A 23,571-nucleotide genomic window follows, 5' to 3' on the forward strand; every position below is an offset into this window, starting at 1 on the left:
TGGCTTCTTCAGGGGCTGTGCCCCAGGGGGACCCTCCGAGGCCTTCAGCACACAGGAGGTGGGGCGGGAATGCCCTTCTGGGCTGGGGCGGAGCTTGGGGAACGTGCTAGAAACCACTTTCCCTGCATTTTTGGTTTTCCTCCAGGACAGCTAACCGACTCCTTAAGGAAACGGCTCTGTGGGACAGAAGCTGGGAAACATGTTGTCAACTCCAATGGACACTGGCCATCTACCCCTACAAGGATTAAATCAGGCACTTCTGTAGCTACTGACCGTCAACTGCCCCCTGAAAGGAGGTCAGGGTGCAGAGCAGAAACGAGGCCTCTGTGCTCTGGGAAAACAGGCAGAACGGGTCTTCAGATAGGTATTTTCAGGAGCTGGTTTGATCAGCCTAATTCTTGCATCTCCTTATACCTAGAAATGCAGAAAACGCACTAAAATCTTTCATGATCATGTCTGCTCCTCGTGACCAGGAGCAACCTTCGGCAAAGCAGCACGTGCTTGATTGTGTGTGCTCCCCCCTCACCTAAACCACACACCCTGGCCTCCCCTCCTCGGCCGGAGCAGCCTCTCACAGCCATCAGAGGCGCTGTCTCCCGGGCCGCAGTCCTCACTTTGCCCAAGTGAACCTCAACTCCCAACTGTCACACCGTGCGTGTCTTTTTTAAGTCGACAATGGCTTTAGGGTCGTTGTTCGTGAATGTAAATGAGATGAACTCGCAGCTGGTATACTTCCTTCCATCACAGAAGGACAGAAGAACTGCCCTCAGTATACTGTGACGGCCCCTCCCTGTCCTGTCTGGATGCCAAGTTCAAAGTCCCAGCTTGGGTTTCTTCATCAGGTCGACACCGAATATGGTGCTTCATCCACCCTCTGGCCCCGAAAGATGTGCTCCGTGTGGTGACCAGCGGTGTCGGTCAGCCCAGCCCCAGGGGGGTGCCAGCGCCCACGTGCCCAGCAACCAGGCATCTGCCCACTCCCGACTGTTAAACATTAATATGTCCAGGTGTTTCCAGCTTTCCACTGAATAATGCTGAAGTGAGCAATCTCTGCGCAGGAAACACTTTCTGTGATTAGATTTCTGTCCCTGGGACCGATTCCTGGAGTGGAATTACCAGGTTGAGGCTCAGCCATCTGGAAACAGGTCTGTCTGCAGCCCTGACCATCCCCAACCCAGGCTTGGCCAGTGAGGAGCTCGGTCCTCACACCCTCCCTGAACTGAGCTGAGGGCGTCATTTGCATACAATCCCCCCCACCCCATCTAATTTCCATTCAAATCTTGACCTGAAGTCACACCAGCAACTCTGCCCTTAGGAAAATACCGCAGGGAAGTGGTTACAGGGGCACAAGCTCAGCTCCGGTAGCAGCGCGAGCCTCTCCTCGACTGTGGGGACAGCAGAGGACTTGAGGGGCCACCCGCTCACCTGTTCCTTTTAAGGAGAGAACTGCGGTCCCACGAAGTCAAAGGTCACACCCTGGTTCCAAGCCTTCTCTGCCCGACCTGCCTTCAGGCAAGGGATCTGGGAAGGGCGAGGCCTGGAGGGACGTTCTCCTGGAGGGAGGGTGGGCTTTGCCCGCAGCTGGCCTGCGCAGGACACCTGGTAGGGGCTCCACGTGTGGGGCCTCTGGGAGGGACGGCCTGGGCCTCCTGGTGGTGCCGAGATCTGAGCGTCACCGCCACACGGGGGCCGGGGCATCAGGGCACCTGGTCTGAGCACAGCTGGGAGGCTGGACCCAGGGATGCTGTGCCTGCCTCCATCTCAGGGAGGATGGCTGGGTGGGGAGGGGAGCAGCCCAGAACCTCATCCCTCCCTGGGGTGGGGGTGGGGTTGCCCAGCTCTCTGTACATTGGGCCGTGTACAGAGTGCCCCTAGGACCGGCCCCACGCATCCTCGTGCGGAGGGGACCAGCCCTGGTCCGGACACCGCAGGCATCGGTCCCCGTGGGTCCTCCAGTCAGCCATGGCCTGTGCATCAGAGTGTGGCCCGCGGGGGCAGAAGGCAGGGGTTCAGACGAGAGGCTCGGCAAGGGGACCGCCCTGCGTCTAGGACCCCATGCCTGATGTGAAAACTTGGGCAAAGTACTTGAACTTTCTGACCTTAGTTTCCTCGAGGGTGAATGGCTGTGACCACACTGCCTCCTCCAAGGACCCCTGGGACGTGGGGTTACATTTTAGCGCAGTTGCTGCGGGGCCTGATCCATGGGCAGTGGGTGAGGAGAACCCCAGTTTTTATACACTCAAACACCAGAAAAAGGGGTTTAAGTGGCCTCAGACACCGGGAATGCCCCACTGGTTTAGTTTTGTGCATGAATCCCAACACTTTCATGAATCAAAATGCACACTTTTCATCCCCGTTTTCCAAACTGGAGCTCGCACTACCAGCAGAGAAATAAAATATATTGTTACTTTTAAATTCAAACCAAGACAATAGTTTAAGCCCACTAAGGGTGTATTTTGAACAGAAATGCTAAGTGCATTTTAAAATTAGACTCTGAGTCTTGCATATTGACTTAAACCATGTAATATTAGCCTTTCAGTTTTGGTTGAAATATTTAGTATCACTGAGATACTGAACGGGAAACTTTTTCCTTTGGTAACTGTCACCTTCCAGGGCTTACTTTTTTCCTGTAGGCACTGTAGCCAACTGTGAAGAACGAGCAAGGAAACAAGATAAAAAATGAGACCTCAGCTTTGGCTGGTTACTGGACAATGTGAAGGAACTGTCCATTTTTTCAAGCATGATATGGTATTGTGCCATGTTTGTGAAGAGTCCTTATCTTCCAGGGATGTCTACTGAAATATTTGCAGGTGGGTGACGTGCTGCTGGGATTTGCTTCAAAGTCACCCTGTCTGCGGGGAGAGGTGCAGACTCCACAGACGTGGGGTGTTTGCAGTGAAAGAATAACTGGGGACACATATGGTCTCAGGACCCCTCTTTCTGCTGCTCTGTATTTGGCCAGACTCCTGATTCGGTCAGTGTTGGTGGAGGCGAAAGTCGGTGAACCGCTATGGGGAGTGACCGTTCTGATTTAACAAGAGCTGACACCTTGCAGGGCCAGCAACTCCCCTGGAGAGGGAGCCCCCACGATACCCAGGGCAGCGCGATGTGTGGGGGAGACCACGCGGTGAGAGCTACAGGCCTAAGTCAGGAGGGCTGGGCTGTGAGTGCGGGTCACCCAGTGAATGAGCATGTAGCCCTTGTAATAAGTTCCTAGAGGTGTGCGCATGGGTAGAAAGTACGAGTGAAAGTCACTCAATCGTGTCCAACTCTTTGCGGCCCTATGGGCTGTCCATGGAATTCTCCAGGCCAGAATACTGGAGTGGGTAGCCGTTCCCTTCTCCAGGGGATCTTCCCGACCCAGGAATCGAACCAGGGTCTCCTGCATTGCAGGCGGATTCTTTACCAACTGAGCTATCAGGGAAGCCCATAAGGCGAGCCCAATAACACACTATGGATGAAAAAGGCATTCACAGAAAATTCCGGCACCATTGCACTAACTTCTACTTCTGTGGAGATAAAATTATGCAGCAAAGATGCAGAAACATGGACATGGAGTCCACACACCGATTCCAGGGCAGCGTTTACCCAGGGAAGGAAGGGAAGAGGACATGGAGCTGACCTGCGCCCTCTGCGTCTATTTACCGCAATGCTCATAGCAAAGTGTGACTGTGTGCTCACCCTGAAGGATGGGTACTCATACGTGTGTTATTTTCTCTACTCATTGTGGTTGAAGCATTTCACACTTTCAAAAGGTTAAAAAAAAAAAAATCAGTGCTTTATAACACACATTAAAAAATAATTTTCAGATAAAAATTATAAAGATGTCACACAAAACCTGCAGGGCAAAAATACATCTGAAGAAAAGCTGCCCTCACAAATCTCCTTGCCTAGAGCTTGGAAAGGACACACTCTTTCAAGGCTTCTTTACATCTGAGTCTGCTTGGAAAAGAGAATTCCTATTGGAATAAGATCCTCTCATTTTGCGTAAATTAATAAATATATCGTCATAAATACCAGCAAAGCATGAAAAGACTCAGGTTACACTGGAGCCTCCTATCTCTTCACACTGTCTGCATCAGTCAGCTATTGCTGCAACGATGCTGCGTAACAAATATCCGCCCCTCCCCCCAACTCAGTGACTGCAGCTCCTAGGTCTCGCCTGGGGCAGCTCTGCTTGTGTCTGGAGGTGGTTGTGCTGCATAGGTCTCTCTGGGGGCGTGGAGGCCCCTGGGTGTAGCATTTGGGGTTCCCAGAAAGCAGACCCTGGGTGGAGTCTGGTGAGCACGATATTTTTTAAAGAGCGTCCTTGGGGTCGACAGCTGAGAAAGGTTGAGGAAGGAAATATGACTTGGCAGAGGGAGAGCCCAGCTGGGAGCGGGCTGAGGCGCCCCTGAGTTGTTCTGTCTGCCCGGCCAATGGGACTGGACCCTCCCCACCTCCCCCAGTTATGTCACTGGATGCGAGCGCCTGGGAAGGGTGTGACGGGCGGGGAGGTACGGTGGCCACGTGGAGGTGGCTGTGTTTGCAGGCTCACAGCCTCAGGGACACAGCGCCGAGCTCCAGAGAGGCCAGGCCTCTGGTCCTTTCCCTTCAGCCTCGATCCCTTCTAAGGCTGTTTCCAGACCAGGATTTTGGGGAGAAAATAGAATTATTGGACTTGAATTACTGGACATTTAAGTGAAGATACACCTGTGGGCTGTCTGTACGGGTGGAAGGTGGCAGGGCTGCTGACGGGCTGGTGCCCAGGTGCCCCCCCGCCCCCGCCGCCCCTTGCAGGGACCCTGGCACGGAACCGGCGAGCATGAGAGCACACGGGAGAAACCACAGGTCGGAGGGCAATTAATGCTCTTTATTTACACCACAAGAGTGACAAGTCGCATGATGAGGTACAAATGCTGGACTCCGGTGAAGTGGAGCCGGCCGTCGGGGGAGGACAGCGCAGTCGGTGCAAACCACCCCCCACACAGGATGAAACAAGAGTGAGAAAACCAAGGACAGGATCTCCAACTCCACTGAGAAAGGCAAAGGACCCCAGGAAGGTCCAGACAATCGAGAGAACAGATGCGAAGTTACAGAGGAGACTGGTCTCTGCCGCCCGCGTGGTGCCCACAGGAGCGGGAAGCGGGCGTCGGGGGGACGGGAACACGTCCCACCGCGTTTTCTGCGACAGACCGTGAGGAGCTCTTGGGTGAATAGGGTCAGCCCCCCTCTTACAGACACATGATAATGTTTGTCATTCTCATAAATTGGAAAATAGCGCCTCCACTGTGGAGCACACACACCAAAAAGAAGATTAAAAAAGAAAAAACAACCACAAACAGAAAATGTCTGCTTTCTTTTTCCTTCAACAGGAGGCTTTTAATCATGTCAAAGACACAAAGTGAGCTGAGCTGTGAAAACTCTGCTTCATTACAAGGAAGAAATGGTGTCCTTTCAATGCAAAGTATGATTTTAAACCACAGTGCAGCACAGTTCATGACTGCTGAGTGTCAAGTGAAATCCTAGCCGTCCATCGCCTACAAGTCAGGAAAAGTGGGCTAGGCTGTGCGGAAAGGGCCGCAGGGGCCGCAGCTTCCCCGGGGAGGGGGGGACCAGGGAAGAAACCCCACGGGACGAGCTCCTCCAGAGCAACCGCGGGAGACAGGCGGTCCACCTCGACCTCCGCGTAGGCGCCCTACAACACTGTCTCCACATAAATACAATAAACTCTATTATTGGTATGCCACAAGTGCTAGATAAACTTTTTCTTAATATGACAAATGTTTAAGTAGTCCTTTTATTTTTTCTTACAATAAAAAGTACAGTTTCTTAAGAATAACTTCAATAAGACGCAAACGTTCCCCCCTCCCCCACTCTCCTTCAAGGTTTTGTTTTACAGAAAGAAAAAAAAAAATCCCCATCTTTTGTTGTCTGCAAATGTCATGGGAGGGGAACAGAAAGGCATTTCTCTTCTTCCCCAAGCTGCCGCGTTTGCGTGCAAAATCCGTATACAATATAAAGACATGCCGCTCGTACAGCCCATGCAACCTCCAGGTGTAGGAAACTTAAAAAAATATATTCATATGTATTTATATATATATTTATATATGTATCAATGCCCATAAAACACGTGGGCCCAAAAGTCTACAAAAAGAAGAATGGAATGAGCGTGTGGCTGTGACCAGGAAAGGAGGAATGTTCCGATCGAAAATTAAAAACAAGAAACTCCATTGTTTAGTGCTGCAAAAACCAGACTTGCTTTCGTGTCAGAACCAGGACAAAACGGTCCTTCCTCTGGAAACAAACTTGGAAAGGAAGTCAAGAAAAACCCAAACGCTTTGACAAAGTGGCCCTTCGGAACCGGAGGGGCGGCTAATCCCAGGCGGCCGGAGGTGGCCGGGGGACGGCTGCCTGCTGGTGGGGCTCGGGCGCCCGGAGGCACAGCTGGAAGGCCCGGAGGGCAGGGGGACACCACGAGGCCCGCGGCATCACGGGGTTTCCTGCAAAGGGGTATAAAGTGCTCACTTGCTGACCCCCGGCCAGCGCCCCCAAGGCCTCTGAAAAGGAACAAAAAGGCTAGAGGTCCAGGGACCACAGCGGGAAGGTGTGGGTGCCCTCCCTGAGGCGGTGGGAGCTCCGGGTGGGCCCTCCGCCCTCTGCCCCGGACGGCTGGCTGTGGAGAAGGGCTGAGTGTGTCTTCAAAGAAAACAAAAGGCTACACGGTACTGCTTTAAGCACGCCTGTGAAGCTGGAGTGAGCTGACAAATGAAAACGGCCCCCGTCGGGCCTTCTGCAGAGGAGGTCTCCGTTGGACGAGATTAGAAGTAAACCCTTCCAACAGGAACTTGGCCACCAAGGTCACCTGTTATCCCATCACCTGTAAAAACATCGGGTGACGTGTTTCTCCCCAGGAGCCACGGCCGACAGGGAGTGGGCAGGTGGCAGGGGTGGGGAGGGGCGTCCCAGGAGGCCAGCAGAGACGACTGGCTGGGGCCTGCCTCCACTGTTGGGGGCTGGGTACTTCCAGCTCCCCCACCAACCTGGGCCTCAGGGCAAGGGGCCAGGAGGAGAGGGAACACCAGACATGGCCCAAGGCCTTCCTGTCCTGCTCTTGACCACTGTCTTGAGTCTAACCAATAGCAACCCGATGACCAAGCCGGTCCAAGAATCTGGACTCTTTTGGTCCCAAGTCTGGCTGCGTCAGAGTCTCTTCCAGAAGCTACCCTGTAAATGTCACCAGACTTGAGACTTGGCTGGGGTTCCCTATCCATGGGCAAGCTGTGTCTGCGCTTCCTTGTCAGAACCCGATGCACACTCTGGAATGAAACTGGTGGCTTCGAGGGCTGGAAAATGAGTTACCACTAAAAAGTGATCCTTTTCAGTTACTGTCAAAGAGAAAAAAAAGAGCCAAGGATGGACGTCCTGATGGGGAGTCTGCTATCCCCACGGGGTCACCAGGCAGCGAGGGTCCAGGCTCCCCGCGGCCACAGGCTTCAAAGTTCAGGCCTGCTGCTCCCAGCCAGGGCCCTGCCACGTGGCTGCCGCAGAAGAGCCTGGGGAGGGTGTACAGGCCCCCAGGCCCCACGCGTGGCCAAGTTTACAAGCTCTTTGGAAAAGCCAAGTGAAAAATGCTATCCTGACCACATGGTCGGAGACGTTTACACGTGAATTTCATGGATGCTGATGGCCCGTGGTGGCTGGCAAGCCCCTCAGCTCAGCGCTGCGAGGGTGCCCCCTGCCCACAAAGCACGGGCGGCAAAGGAAGGCTCCACGCTCCATGTGCAGCCACAGGCGGGCCCAGGCGGGCAGACCTCAGACCCCGCTGCACCTCCGTGCTCACTCTGAAAATAAACTCTGTGCTCACTGTACAAAAATAAACAAAATGAAAATAATAATAATAATAAAAAAAATACCTTCCAGAGTTTAAAAAAAAAATGTACAAGCAAAAGTTTAGAAAGAAAAAGGTTGACGTTATTACCATTCAGAAAACTGCTAAATGGTGAGAAAAAATGTAAAATTCACAAAACAATGCTTATTCCGGATCTTTTTGTGAAAAAGTTCATACAAAATCAACAGCAAATTGATATCCTTGCTATAAAAACTTATCAGGTACACATGTGCATGGAGGCTTGGAGTGGGGAGGGGTCAGGTCAGAAAATAATCAAGATGAAGGTACAATCTTGCAGGGCAGGTGTCCCATGGCGAGCCTGTGATTGAAAGCTCTCCACTCTGGAGTTCAGAAATAACATGAGCTTCAAATTAGATCCCTTTCCACAAGCACCTTGAGAGCTGAGTCACAAGCCGTTCATTCGCCAGGGACCTTTACAATCTGCATTTATTTTATATATATATACTTTTTCTATAAATGCGTTATAAATATTTTATCAAGATTTCATAAGAATCAAGTTTCTTAGCTTGGAATACATTGGAATATATATTATACATATATATATTTATTTATACCTAAAATTTTAAGCAATACTTCATGCTACTTGCTTTTAATAAAAAGCATTCCGATCGTAACACTGAAAGTGTGCCTAGGACATGCTTCACAACCAAATGGAGATGCTCGATTGTTATATGATGTACGAGAAAAAGAACACTTTGGATTCATTTAAAATTTGTTGGACTTCGAAACCCCCAACAGTATTTGCCACTATTTTGGAACTACCTCCATTTTTCTTCAACAGCAATAAAGCGAAACAGGGTGGCAGGACCTCAGCCCTCCAGAGCTGCTGGCCGTGGTGGGGACCACTTGTGAAGCGCCAGGCCAGTGTGAGCCGGCCTCCGGCCCCACCGGCCACAGGGAGCGGTCCCACCCACTCCGGCTGTTTATTTTTCTTAAGGCATTGTTCCTCGGACTTCGGAAAACCCAGCCACAAAAATCCATCAGAGCAATAAAAAAAAAAGGCACAAACGCGCATCTTCCGTCGGCTTTGAGAAACCCAAAGCCGCACGGGCTCACATTTCTGCTTTTGTCCAGTTTTTTTTTGTGTTTTCCTTAACCGCTCTCCCGCTCCGTGTCCCAGCCCCACCGCGCACCCGGGGTGTGCCAGCGCCGGAGCGGCTGACTTTTCTCTGAAAAAGAAATAAGCTACAGGATGAGTTGAGTGGTTTACACGGAGACTGTGGAATTGTGGGGAATCACCAAACCGTAAGCACCAGTTTTAATCGTTTGTTTTGTGTCGTGAGATCTTTGATTTTCATTTTCTTTTCCTCGGGTCGGCTCGCTCGGCAGGCGGCTCTGCCCCGAGCCCCCGCGGGCTCCCTCCCTCCGCGGCTGCCCTGGGGCGCCCGGAGCGCCCGCTCGCGCACGTCCGTGTGTCCGCGCGTTCCGGCGTCTGCCCGGGTCCGGCAGGCAGAGGGCCGCCGGCTGCGGCTCGCCCCGCCGCGCCCGCGGGCTCGGAGGAGGCCGGCAGGACGCAGGGCGGCAGCAACTTTTCTCGGCGGAGCTTCAAGACGGAGACAGACAAACAAGAGACCCGCAGCTGCGGAAGCGGCTACAGAGGCGGCTCCTCTTCCATGGGCTCCTCGTCGGGTCTGTTGGGGCGGGCGGGTGGGTGGGGTGGCAACAGAGGAGAGGGTGGGTGTGCGGAAGGTGGGTGTGCGAGGTTCCCACCACCCCATGCTCTACTCTGAGCCACCCCAGCCCCCGACTCCTAGCCACCCCCGCCCCGACTCCTAGCTAACCTGCCCCCTCAACTCCCTGCGACCCCCGCCCCTCCCCTAGGGAAGTGTTCCTTCTGCCCCAGATGCCCTTCAAGTGTTTCTCAAGCTCTTGCTTCTGGAAAGAGGTGGCGGTGCAGTCTGTCCTGGGGCCAGGGTGAGGACACGCACTCCCAGCCCTGCTGAGCTAGCACGTGCCCCCAGTACTCCCAGAGCAAAGACCCGGGTCACCCACAGACGGAGGCAGCACCCACGGCCGGCCAGTGTCCGTGCTCACCTCTTCTCGGGGGCCTTCACGGCCACAGACAGCGAGGCCATGGCAGTAACAGTCTCGGCTTCCTCGTTCTCACACTTCTGGGCCTCAACCAGGGAGTAGCCAGCGGTGGAGGCGAGCCTCTGCAGGGAGCGCCAGTACTGGCCTGCGGAAGGGGGGGCGGTGGCTGCTCAGATATGGGACCCCGACCCTGCGCTTGGACCCACGGGGTTCCAGCAGCACCCATCGGTGGCGACTTTAAAGCACCACGCTCTCCAGAGACAGAAGCCACGACGTGGCCTGGTTAGAAACTCACAGAGGGTGGCAGTCTGGAAAAGCTTCCTCGTGGCCAGGAGAACTGGGACCTTCAGGGGCAGGACAGCTGGGTGGGGGTGGGCTCCTGGGAGGGTCCCTCCCTCAGGGTGGGGCGGCTGGGACGGGCACTTCCTGACTCTCAGCGGGAGTCCGGAGATGATGGGGGTGGGTGCAGGCAGACTCCTGGTGTCTCCTGGGCCTCGGGGCTCCTCATTCAGGAGGCCAGGAGCTCAGTGCACAGCAGGGAGACCTTGGGTCCTGCCCACAGACACAGACACTTGTGACGGGGCCACCCCGCAGACCCAGGACGAAGGCAGGGCAGAAGTCCCAGGCTGTGTGCAGCCCCTGGGCTCCTAGGCCCGGCCACTCTGGGCCAAGGGTGCTCTGAACTGATGGAGTGGGGTTCGCTGGTCCAAGGGCAGAGGATAGACCTGAGGACACAGGCTTCCGTGCGGGTCCCAGCCTGTCAGCAGGGAGCCTGAAGAAGGGACCTCACACACCCCCTGAACCGCAGCTCTTTCGCCCCACAAAGCAGAGCTGGTGACCTGGCTGTGGCAGGCTGTTGGGACGTTAATGGGGGTGAGAGGAGAGTCACCGGCTCATCACATTGACCCTGAAAGCCAGGTCTCAACATGTGGGTCTGGGGACGCTACTGGCGGTGAGAGAGAAGCAGGGGGTTGGGGTGGGGGGGTGGGAGAAGGGCTGTGGAGTCGGGCTCCTCCCTTGGGGGGGTCTCCCTACTGAGCCCTGGGCCAGGCCACTTACTGTGGATTTCAATGACCTTCTCCATCGACCGCACGGCGTTGGCATTGGGTCTCTGCTGTAAGACCTTTTCTGGGAGAGGATCGAGCTGGGGACGAAAGAAGAATACACGGTGAATTCGAGGTCGTCAGTAGAATCCCCGTGTGTGTTCGGATGGGACGTCCGGATCAGCGTCTTCCTCATGTGCGCATGCTAACGGAGAAGCCAGCTTGAAAAAGCCAGAGGTGGCTGTGGCAGTGCATAATGTTTCCCAGAAGTAGACTCATTTTCCTTAAGGTGCTTCCCCTAGGAGGCTCTCGGGTACGTTCGTGGGTGCCTGTTGTAGGCAGGACACTGGCTGGTGTCCAGGGGCAGCTGGTGCAGAGGGGCGGCGGCGTGGGCTCCACCGCTGGATGCACGGCACAGCGTCAGGGGCAGGGATGATGACTTTTCGGAAACATCCGTTTCATCGCACTTGTAAACCAGGGTTTTATAGACAGGGCTTGAATATCCCCACTTTGGCCCTCCCTGGTGGCTCAGCGGTAAAGAATCCGCCTGCCCAGCAGCGGACGTGGGTTTGATCCCTGGGTCAGGAAGATCTCCTGAAGGAGGAAATGGCAACCCACTCCAGGATTCTTGCCTGGGAAATCCCATGGGCAGAGGGGCCTGGTGGGCTGCGGTCCAGGGTGTCACAAAGAGTCAGACACGACTGAGCGACAAGCACATCTGCCCTTTAGGGTTTTCTTCCAATGATCAGAGAAAAGGTAGACAGAGGGTGTGAGCATCTCTGCTCCGAGCTCTCCCTGAAGTCCCTGCAGCAGGTGGAGTGGGGAGGCGCACACGGCCCGCCCGTCTGAGGGCCACAGGGCGCGCCGGGTGTCTGCCACAGAGCCGCCCAGCACGCGGGGTTAAACCCATCACCAAGTACTTGCTTCTCACAGATGCATTGCAGCCAGCGCCCTGTGTGTTTATTTGCTGCACAGGCAGCCCCTGCTCCAGCGCCCGGCCGAGTTCCCTGTCGTCCCTGACTGACGGCTCGTGGCCCTCACTGTGTTTCTTTCTTTACTTTCACTGACTTGGCATCGTTGTTCCTGTCTCCTGGAGTTGCTGTTGATTCGGGCTTTCCTGCACTGACGCCCCCGTCTTGCTCAACAGACAGCTGCCTGGGCTGTCATCCTTCTGCCTGAAGCTTCCTCCTACAGAGTTTCCCTTGGAAAAGGTCTCATGGGTCAAGCTTTCCCAGTTTATGTCTCTAGTCCCACCCACCCCAGCCCCGCGGCTGACAGTCCCACTGGGCCTGAGGTTCTGGGCTGGCAGGTTCTTCTTGGCACGGAAGACCTTCCCCACTGCCTCTGCTTCCTTCGCTGTGAAGCGGTTGGTGTCTGGCTAACAGTGCTCCTTGTGGCTTGCCTGTCTGCTCTCTGGCTACTTTCACAGCTTCCTGTTTGTCGTTGTGGTCCTGCAGTCACTCAGATGAGCTTGGATGCAAGCTTTTTTTTTTTTTTTTAACTCTCTGGGTTGGGCCCCCTTGCCTTCCAGAGCTGAGGACGGTGCCTCCATCAGTCACTTTTAGTCATCCACGCCTCACTCTGGTGGGGACGCTGAACAGACACACAAGCCCCCTTCTGCACCTTGTCTCTGGGCTGTGCTCAGCCTCATTCCTTCAGCTGTTGCTTCCAGGCTGTGGGATTCCTTGGTGGCTCAGTGGTGAAGAATCCTCCTGCCAAGGCAGGAGATGAGGGTTTGGTTTCTGGGTGGGGAAGATCCCATGGAGAAGGAAATGACAACCCACTCCAGTACTCTTCTTGCCTGGAGAGTCCCATGGATAGAGAAGCCTGACCGGCTACGGTCCATGGGGTGGCACAGAGTCAGTCACAACTGAGCACACACACATCCCTTCCAGGTTATTAGTCTTCTCTCCAGCTGATCTCACAGAGTTTCTATTTTCTGCTAATATGTTTTCATTTTTAGAAATTCCATTTGGCTCTCTTTAAAACATCCCATTTCAGTTTCAGCGATTTCTGGTTCATCATTCATTAGTATCTTACTTCTAATATATTAAACATGATTACTTTATCGTTTAAAACTGAAATGAAAAGTTAAGTTCTGGTAGGGCTGGTGACGAAAATTAGAGGAGGCACAGATAAACATGTTAGGATAAGAAGGACCACGACTACAGGACCAGTAGAGATAAAAGACAGCACAAGAACGCTGTTAACTTCAGTCAATAATTTGGAAAAATTGGCTGAGATAGAAAAAGTTCCTGGTAAAATGTAATCTTCTGAAATTTACTCAAGAAGGGATAAAAAAAAAATGACAAAATCAGTCACTTAAAAATTTCGCCCAAAGGAGACCCACGGCCCAGGAAAGCCCTTTCAGTCAAGGAAGAGATTATTCTGACACTACATTCACTTTTACAGAGAAGAGGGTACTCCCAGCTGTCCATTGGTCTGTCTATCCCTCCAACCATCATCCATCCATCCATCTATCCAACCACTCATCCATCCAACCAATCACCAATCTATCCATCCACCCATCTATCCATCCATTCAACCATCCACTATCTATCCATTTAACCATCCATGCACCCATCCAAGCATCCACCATCCATCCACTTATCCAACTATCCAACCACGCATCCATTCAACCATCCAACAATCCATCTATCTGTCCCATCTACCCAGCCATCCATCAATCCATCCATCTACCCATCCATACACCCAACCATCCACCATCTATCCATTTATCCATCCATACACCCATCCAGCCATCCAACCATCCACCACCCACCCATCCATCCATCCATCCACCAATCCATCCATCTGTCCAACCATCCACCAATCCATCTGTCTATCCCTCCACCTACCCATCCAACCACCTACCATCCATCCAACCATCCACCCATTTATCCATCCACCCACCCACCCACCCAGCCATCCACCCATCTATGCATCCATCCACCAAACCATCCATCCATCGACCAGTTCATCTATCCATCCATCCATCCATCAATCCATCCATCTATTAATCCATCTATCTATCCACCCACCCATCCACCAGTTCATCTATCCATCCATCCACCAATCCATCAATTTACCCATCCATGTACCCATCCATCCATCCACCCATCCACCCATCTGTCTATCCATCCATCTACCAATATATCTATTTATCCACTCACCCACCCATCCATCCATCCAACCATCCACCACCCATCTATCCATTCACTAGTTCATCTATCCATCCATCCATTCACCAATCCATCCATCCAACCATCCATCAATCCATCTGTCTATCCATCCACCCACCCATCCAACCATCCACCATCTATCCATTTATCCCTCTACCAATCCATCTATTTATCTACCCACCCACCCATCCATCCATTCACCAATCCATCCATCCACCCATCCATCCATCAATCTATCCACCTATCCACCAAACCATCCATCCATCCACCAGTTCATCTAGCCATCCACCCACCCATCCAACCAATTCTCCCCCCAAAATAGATTGGAAAAACATGGTCTAATAGAAAAATGGGCAAAAAACTGGAAGAGAAAGGCGAAGTGGCCAAGAGACCCATGAAAAGGTGCTCAGCCTCTGAGGAACGAGGAAGTGACCCCTCTGCTGAACTGGGTGCTGTGCTGTCCTGCAGACTGATAGGGTCAAATGTGAGATGCCATGTTGCTGAGGTTGGTCCCCCACTACTGAGGGCCTGAGGGACAAACATTCAGATGCCACCTCGTAGTCGTGGGACTACCCCTCCCTCCACTGGGATCTGCCTCAGGGACGCAGTTGCCCTCTGGCCATGGCTGACCGCACAGGGTGGGACCCTGATGTAATTCCCAACCTGGGCCAACCTGGTAAGTCCTGGGCCAGAGAGCAGATACAGATGGGGAGCCCCTCCAGGAACACCTGCAGGTCCCCATGAAAACGGAGTGTCTCTGTGAAGACAGGAGTGTGCTTAAGCACCTTCGTCAGCAGGCCACCAAGGGCAGAGCCCAGGTCCCCTGTGGGTACGCAGCTGGAGCAGGAAACACGCCTTTCAGGTTTGGGGTCCTCACTGTGCATTAAACAGCTGTGGCCTTATTGTTGCAGTACAACTCTGATAGTTTGCTAGGATTTTATCCCTTTTAAGAAAAAAGCAGTTCTTTAGAAAATAACTCATTCCATAAAATGCCTATCACTTGGTGGCAGAGAGGTGTGTCAGAACACGATGCCAGGAATTTTCTAAAATGCAACCCAGGTCTTGCTGCTCCCAGTCCTGGGGGGACCCCCACGTCTAACCTCCCCAGGGGGCCGTGGACGTGGCTGGGGGCTGACCCTCCAGGGGGCTGCATGGCCCTCCTCCAGCACCCTCTGCTTGGGTCACGTCCGGTGAGCACCTTGGCGCCCACATTGCCGTCTGCCCCCCGCCACCATTTCTGTGGCGGCTCCCCATCTCCAGCCACTCTGGGCATCAGTCTGCCCTGAGCACACATCCAGCCTCCACTTTACACACAAGGGCTGGGCAGTGGGGGAGGCTCTAGCTCTTAAAATATAAATCTCTCATTACCTGGGGTCTTATTTTTCATTTAATAGACATCACTGAGCAGCCCAGGGAGAACCAACCACTATCCATCCTACAAACTTAGGAAACATCAGGGACCAAGAGACAGACCTCCACCCAGCCTCGCAGAGCAGGGGCCCGCGTCTGTGGGGCCGGCTTGGGTGAGGGGTGATGTTCACGCAGGGGCCAGGGCGGTGGGCCGCAGGGAAAGCAGGGGAGAGGGGGTCAGGCCGTGCTAAGCAGGGGAGGGACTAGGGGGCAGGTGCGACTGGGAGCAGGGAATAGGGCTTGGCAGAGGGATCTGAGGCACATGGAGGCGTCCAGTGGCCCCAGGAGGAGAGCAGACGGGCCACCATCCTGCTCTTGGCCTGGCCGAGCGAGCTTGGAGAGCTGGGCTGTGTGCCTTCGCTTGCCTGCCTGTGTCTGGAAGGAGCCAAGCTGGAGAGGCTCTGAGGACTTCCCTGGTGGCTCAGACGGTAAAGCGTCTGCCTACAATGCAGGACACCCGGGTTCAGTGCCTGGGTCAGGAAGATCCCCTGGAGAAGGAAATGGCAATCCACTCCAGTATTCTTGTCTGGAGAATCCCATGGACGGAGGAGCCTGGTGGACTACAGTCCACAGCGTCACAAAGTGTCAAGACACGGCTGAGCGACTTCACTTTCACTTGGAAGAGAACAGAGGGCCGGCTGTGGGTAACGCCAAGTCCGAGTGATAGACAGGAGCCCCTGGCCACGTTCACCTCGCCTGTATTCCACGTCACAACCGAATCAGAAAGGAGGCTCGGACTTTAAAAAGCCAGCCTCGGGGAAAGTGCGCAAGAAAAGCCTTGTGCAGAGTGCCTGGTTGTGGGTATGGGTGTGGCTTGCTACTCTGCAGTTTACAAGAGCTCACACCACACCCTGAGCGAGCAGAAACCAGAGAGGTTGCAGCACCAAAGAAAAGGGTCCTCACGAAATCCTGGCTGAACCCAGGTCTCAGCGTGTGTTTTCCAGAAAACGAAACTGCACTTTGGTGGGCATCTCTGGGCCCGCAGGGAACACGAGAGATGACGGAGCCCTCAGCCCATGCTCAGAGGCTCACGCCCCGTCCCACGATCCGGAAGCTGCCCCGCCGTCCGCCCAGCCTGTGACGGACCTGATGCTCACGGCCGTGCCCGGGTTCAGACGCCTGGCCACCCCGGCAGGTGCCCCGGCCCCCGCGTTCTTCCCAAGGAGACAGACAACGTCCCCGGGGGCTCTCCAGCCGACCACACCCCCTGCCTGAAGGCTGGCTCTGCGATCCCCCCTCCCCATCTCGAGGATTCTCTGGGCAGAGGGCCCTGTAGTACTCAGAGCCACGGGGGCCCGGGGGCCGCCCCAGCCTGCTCTGCTGCGTCTTCCCTTCTCTCTCGGCCTCTCCAGGACCTCTTCCAGAGATCAGTTTCTGGTCGGCCTCCTCTCCCGAGTCCTCTGCCCTCAGGCCCAGCCCCAGCCTCCCTGCTGGCTCCCCCGGGGAGGGGCCGGGGCCGCCTGCAGTCTCTTGTGACTGAGGTTCCCACCTGCTGGCCGAGCTCCTCTGGGGGCCTCAGGGAAGCACGCTCCCGCCAGGGCTGGTGCTGAGCCCTCCCGGGACATCCCCTCCTTGGGGTCCTTGCGGGGCTGGGTGGTGGGTGGGGTCCCCTCCCCCGCAGGAGGGCCTGCACGTCCGTCTGCTCAGGCTCTGCGGCCTCAGCGCGTGGACTGTATCTGGCGACAGGGCCGGACTCAGCGACTATCAGGGGCCGGCCACATGGCGTTTCCTGAGCCTCCTAGTGAGGCGCAGAGGCTTGGAGGACATTCCTGGTTTGCGACAGTTTTTAAACACTAGTGAAAATGAACCACATGGCACCAAAAACCCGCAACTCCTTCAGACAAAGGTTAGAAGACTGAGGCTCCATTGACCAGACAGCGGAGGGCGTGCACCCAGGATGGTGGGATGCTCCTGGGGCCCCCGAGGTGGGTTCTGGTCCCCCTCGGGCTCAGCTCCTCATCTCCCCGCAGCAGGAGGCCCAGGAGCTCCAGGGCGGGTCCCCTCTTGCCTGCAGAGGGTGCAGGGCCACTTCTCCGGGGGAGGGTGGGGAGCTGACGGGCCCGCTGGGGCACAACTCAGACACGTGGCCCACCTCCCCGACTCAGCACAAGCCGTGTCCTGGAAACACGACTGGGGGACAGCCTGCTCCATCCTCATGGCCTGCATGCGGGCACTTCAGTGAGGTGAGCACAGGTGAACCACAGCTGGCGGGCTAGAAGCTGACAGCAGGCTCGGTCAACCCTGCGTCTCCTGCGTCCACCCGCTGCTTCTAACCCCCCGGGGCCGCCTCACTCTGCGCCCTGGCGAGGCAGCGCAGTGGGACAAGGGAGGGACACTACCACGGCTGCCGGCCACCTGATCCCCCACCACCTCCTGCCCGGGGTCTTGGACTTGGGATCAATGACACGGTGCCATGTGACGCCCCAGAAACCGCACGGCTAAATAGAAAATGGGCCCCAAAGGAGCCTCCCCTTGGGGGAGACCTGTGACAGGGGAAGTGACTCCCCACCTGCCCGGGGCCCTGCCCTGGGCTGCAGGTCCTTGGCACACCCCCCACCCAGCTCCCGTAAGTGACATCTCACTCACTGTCATCGTCCCCAAGGGCTGCAGATGGCGTGAAGCTGAAGCTACTCAATACGACGGCTTCGTGTTCAATAGTCAATTCACACAACTTCAGTTCAGTAGTTGGTACGATGGCTGTTGTGGCGGGGCAGGCCCTCCAGGCCCAGCCCCGTGTGTGCCCCTCTGGTGACCCCCACGGGTGGGCGCCCCCAACACCGGCCGTGCACAGTCGGCTTCCCCCACCCCGGAGCGAGCCGTCCCTGCGCCTGGCATCAGCCTCATCAAAGGCCGAGGGGTGAGGCTCCCTCCAACTTTCTGGCATTAAAAAGATTTTTAAGAGACCTCGATAAAACTAGGGCTTCCTGCTTTTTGATGTGTTTCACCAAAGGAATACTTTGTCAGAAGAGCGCGAGCAGCTGAGCTGAAAGCCGAGTTCTCTACCGCTATTTTAAAATAGCTGGCTCTCAGAATCAAAAGCCCTCAAGATGGCTTGAATATATAAATCAGCTGCCTTCTAGTAAAAGGGGTGAGGAGATCGCTTTATGGGAAGAGAGGAAAGGTGAAGACCCCTGCACACTTTGGAAAGCAAAAGCAGGCGGGTGTTTGCCATAGAACATTCACACGTGTTGCTAACAAGCTGACCAGAGAGCGGAGATTCCAGCAGGCCCCCGGACCCAGGTGTGACTCAGGTTACAATGGACACCATCTAGGACACGCAGAGGTTGACAGGAGAAAACAGAGCCCTCCCAGGTGCCTGCCCACCCAAGCTTACCACCTCCACCCCTGATGCCAGCCAGTGGCCTGTCCCAGCAGACAGCCAGGGAGCACAAGCCTGGGCCAGGGAGCACAAGCCCGGGCCAGGGAGCACAAGCCCGGGCCAGGGAGCACAAGCCCGGGCCAGGGAGCACAACCCTGGGCCAAGAAGCACGTGCCCAGCCAGGGAGCAGGCGTCTGATTCAGGGAGCACAAGTCTGGGCCAGGGAGCACGCACCCGATTCAGGGAGCACAAGCCTGGGCTAAGGAGCATCGCAGGCAGGCCTTATAGGGAGCCGTCCTGAGATTCTGCCTCTTTCCCTCCATGCCTGGAGTCTTAGATCCCCTCCGTGAGCCCCTGGGCCTGGCCGTTGGGAGCTGCTACTCCAGGAAGGACACACCCGTCCAGGGGCGGGGCTCAGGCACCCCCACAGGGCACCAGGTAACCCTGACCCTACTGAGAGACGGTCCATGCACTCTGCGAATGTGGAGAAGCCCCATTTCATCTGACGGGCCCTGGGGAGGGGAGCAGCCTCCAGGCGTTCCTGCATGGGCCTGCACCTCCCTAAGGCCCCCACGAGACCCTCTGTGTCTGGGGAGTGTGGACCCTGGCCTTGCTCCGCTGTGGGCTGGCTGGCAACCTAGCGAGCCGCTTGGCCAGTGCTACCCATACACCAGCGGCTCTTTCCTTGGCCCCTCACGGCAATGCCGTGGGAAAAGCAGCCAGAGAAAGCCATGCGGTGGGTGTGGGAACCACCCACGCTTCCCTGATGGGGTCAGGAGACTGGGATGTGGCCTCGTGTCCAAGGCCGTGGATGCATTTAAAGCTTCAGGAAGAGCACGGTTCCAAAATCCAAGGTGGAAGCTACAGAGTGGGTTTTTGTCAGGAACTTCAGATTCTCAGAACCGACCCAGGCAGTATCCCCACCCCCGTCCTCCCCGCCTGGCAGCCGGGTGGCTCTGTCCACCAGGAGTGCCAGTGGGCGTGAGCATCCCGGGCCGATGGCATTTTAGCCTGGAAAACTCTCTCCCAGTGGGCCTCCCTTCATGGAACCCTGTAAAGTTCACTCTGAGCCCCGCTGTCAGGCCGGGCTGCTGAACCCAGTCCTGGGCATCACCTGAGGGTCAGAGCAGCAGGAGAGCCACAGGGACCCGGGCCCACGCCCCAGACCCCGAGATGGCGTGCTGACATCTCCCCCAACACCTGCTTCAGGACGTCCCAGAGAACCAACCATCCACGAGGAGGTAACCAGGTAAAGGTGTTCCCGTGTGAGCCCCACATCAAGGCGAGTGCCTTTAAAAGACAGATGCTGAGCCGTCTGCTCAGGAGACACGGCTTCTAACTGTCCCTTTGCCCACCCACTTCCGGCCACAACCAGACAGTCCTGTTGGCTGGGCAAGCCTCCTCTCGGATGCGAGTGCAGATGCCCAGGCCGCGGGACAGCGGGGCAGGGCGGGGCCCTCCTACCTCATTCCCCAGCAGGGCAGAGACGCAGGCTTCCGAGGCGTCGCAGATGGCTGTGAGATCGTGACCCCCCTCCAGCGCCAGGACAACCCGGCCGCCGGCCAGGCCCATCAGCTGCTTCGTCAGGTACCCGAAACCTGCGGGGGACAGGGGAGAGGCAAGTGGCGGGCGAGGCGCCTGGCAGCGGATCAAAGCGGCCAGGGGCGCACTGCATTGCCTTACCGAGGCCCCGAGGCCGGCACTCCGAGTGAGACACCTAATGGAAGCCAGACTGGCTTGTGATAAATCCATTGGAGGATTTCGGCTTGGGATTCTTTTTGATCTCTGTGGGAGTAGGAATTACGGTTTCGGGGCTTTGATTTTATAATGTTGCAAATCATCTCGTTCGGGGCGGGGAGGAGCCCCAGGGGAGGCCCCATCTCGCCTGCGGGACCACAGAAGCCGGGAGGCAGCAGGGCGGTGGGCAGGGCAGCTGCTGGGGCCTGGCCACATCCGTCCCAGGGCCCAGGGCGTTCCCGTCGGCCGAAGTGCCGGGCACAGTGTGCCAACACACTCACGTGTGTGTCACCGCCAGGGCCCCTGCGCCCTGTGTCACTGTGCGTGTCACCGCTGAGCCCCTCCAGGGCCCTCCTGCATCCCCATCTGGCTTTCTTCAGCAGCCACGGTCCCTGCAGTGCAGCCCAACACCCTCCCCACGGAGAACGAGAACGACCCTCCTCGGGGAGCCAGGCCGCCTGACCCCATCTGTCCGCAGAGGCTGGCGCTCAGCAGAGCGGGCCCGAGGCTGGACTCTGCCCCCGGGCAGCCGGGGGGGCCGGCGAGGCCCTGGGGCCCCCCAGCCTCGGTTTCGTTTCCGATGGCAACAGCGACGCTGGCTTGGAGGCGACTGCGAGGACCCCAGGAAGCACTCAGGGCGTGGGTCCCCCATCTGGGCGTGGAGGGCACTGGTGCCCTGTCAGGGACTCAGCCTCTCGGCCCCCGGCTGGGCAGGTGGACTCTGCGAGGCTGTGCTGTTGCTGGGCTTCCTCTTTGCTGCACCATGCTCTCCCCACATGGGGGCGGGGGACAGGCTCCCCTGTCCCCCCGGAACCCCAGGCACCCAGACCACTGCAACCCCCAGGTCGCTGGTCAGGGTGGGGGCGTCCAGGCCTTTCTGGGGCCGGCGCTGGGGTGGGGGGCGCTGTCACCTGCGTGAGTTGCTGAGACAGAGGACGCACATGTCTTTCCTCCCCTGACTGGAGTGAGCCTGCTCTCGGCTCTTTATGTCTTCACAGCGCTTAGGGCCGGCCCCCCCACAGGCCCCGCATGGGATGACAGCCCTCAGGAGGAGGGGGGACCCTGCCCCAGCTGACAGCAGCAGAGGGCAGGCCCCAGGCTTGCTGGCCTTCTGGCTGCACGCCTGCCGCAGGCCTCGTGCTCTCCGGGGAGCCGGTGTTGTGGTTTCAGTAAAATGTCTTTTGGGTTTTGGGGTGGAGTCTCCTTCCACGGCCACCGGAGGGGAAGCCTGGTGTGCACACCGCGCATCTGACACCTGGCCGCCCGCAAACCTGACTTACACTTTGCGGAGAGGTTGTAGCCTCCGAGGGGCGTGGGGTGGCCCTCCACGGCGTCGAAGCCCGAGGACACCAGCACCACGTCCGGGGCGAACTCGCTGGCGATCGGCATGACCACGGTCCTGCATGGGGCAGAAGGGGAGACGCTGCGTCAGCCCAGGATGGCCACTGTCGCTGGCTGCTGGGGCTTCCAGGGCACCGCCCAGCACTGGGGACCTGGGGCCGGGCAGCCGAGCTGGTGAGGGAGTCCTGGAGCCCCGACCCTGACCTTCGACGACCACAGCCCGAGGCTATGCCGTCAGCTGCGACGGACCAAATGACCCGCTACTGGGGTGCAGGAGGGACGTGTAAGGCTAATTAGAAAGAAATTCAACACTTAGGATCCCTAAAGGGAAAACCGATGCCCCAGTTTAAGAGAACCAACTGGTTAGTAGTATAAACAGACGCTGAGGAGGTCAGGCGCTAAGTTTCATTTGGGACACAAGGCAAGAAAAGTGGGGGGAAGCTCCTGTTAACACAACTGCCTCAGGAGCTTGCAGCCTGAGTGTACGGCTCAGCCTGGAAATCTCAGTTCCTGCTGAGACCAGGAAGACTCCCGTCCGTCTAGTCCAGCGTCTGACCCAGAGCCAGCCTCATGGGCCTGGAAAGTCCCCCTTGACTTTCTGTCTTCCTCCTGCCCGGCTCCTCACCTCTGAGATACACCCCTGCCCCTGCCAGGTCTTCAGAAGATTGCACGAGGGGCTCAGTGTGCTGGGCATGACCAGTGGTCCCCACCCCTCATGGGCTGGGCCCCAGGGGGCACCACGGGCACGGGGCGGGCCCGAGGGAGCACCACGGGCACGGGGCAGGCCCCAGGGAGCACCACGGGCATGGGTGGGCCCAGGGAGGACCACGGGCACGGGGCGGGCCCCAGGGAGGACCATGGGCATGAGGCGTACCCCAGGGAGCACCACGGGCATGGGGCGGGCCCCAGGGAGCACCATGGGCACAGGACGGGCCCCAGGGAGCACCATGGGCACAGGGAAGGCCTAGGGAGGACCATGGGCACGGGGCAGGCCCCAGGGAACACCATGGCCACAGGCCGGGTCACAGGGAGGACCATGGGTACGGGACACCCCCCTGTAATCCCACAGGCTCTCATCAGGATGACATAAAATCACCGTTTATGACAGCAAAGTCAACTCTGGAAGATGACAACTTTGGCCAAAGAAACAGAATCAGTTCAGTTCAATTCAGTTCAGTCGCTCAGTCGTGTCTCTTTGCGACCCCATGGACTGCAGCACGCCAGGCCTCCCTGTCCACCACCAACTCCCGCAGTTTACCCAAACTCATGTCCATAAGAAACAGAATGCTCAGTGTTAAATACTTCTCCATCTAGGAACTATCCTGGTTTGTAGTCCTGTTGAGAGGTCCCTCTGATTTCAGGTGGGGGAGGGCCGAGAACCCCGGAGAGCCACACACAGGTGAAGACCCGGCTCCTGCTCTGCAGGATCCGTGGTGAGGAGCCAGGAGGCCCGGCCAGACTCCTGCGACCACGCATGGCCCAGGGGGCTTCCCAGGGGACATCCACCTGTGACGGGTCAGGTGCTGGGAGCATCTACCACCAAGACTCACCAACTTCACCCCTGGCCCTTCGTCCACCAGGAAATCCCCTTCTGGAACCAGGGAGTCACAGGCCAGG

At 56.7% G+C, this 23,571-nt stretch overlaps 1 protein-coding gene across 6 annotated transcripts in view; it reads right to left on the reverse strand.

Annotated features, from left to right (window-relative positions):
• Positions 1-4,805: 4,805 nt before the first annotated feature.
• HDAC4 (histone deacetylase 4) overlaps positions 4,806-23,571 on the reverse strand; it is a 292,669-nt gene continuing 273,903 nt past the window's right edge. For all 6 annotated transcript variants that reach the window (XM_055586610.1, XM_055586609.1, XM_055586612.1 and 3 more), the window contains 5 exons: positions 21,894-22,012; positions 20,341-20,474; positions 10,982-11,066; positions 9,926-10,067; positions 4,806-9,522 (listed from right to left, as the gene is read on the reverse strand). In XM_055586610.1, coding sequence (XP_055442585.1) covers positions 9,483-9,522; positions 9,926-10,067; positions 10,982-11,066; positions 20,341-20,474; positions 21,894-22,012 — 520 coding nt within the window. In that variant the 3' untranslated portion in view covers positions 4,806-9,482. The remainder of the gene's footprint in view (positions 9,523-9,925; positions 10,068-10,981; positions 11,067-20,340; positions 20,475-21,893; positions 22,013-23,571) is intronic.

Source organism: Bubalus kerabau, chromosome 6, assembly GCF_029407905.1.
Source record: "Bubalus kerabau isolate K-KA32 ecotype Philippines breed swamp buffalo chromosome 6, PCC_UOA_SB_1v2, whole genome shotgun sequence".
NCBI classification, from domain to species: domain Eukaryota; kingdom Metazoa; phylum Chordata; class Mammalia; order Artiodactyla; family Bovidae; genus Bubalus; species Bubalus kerabau.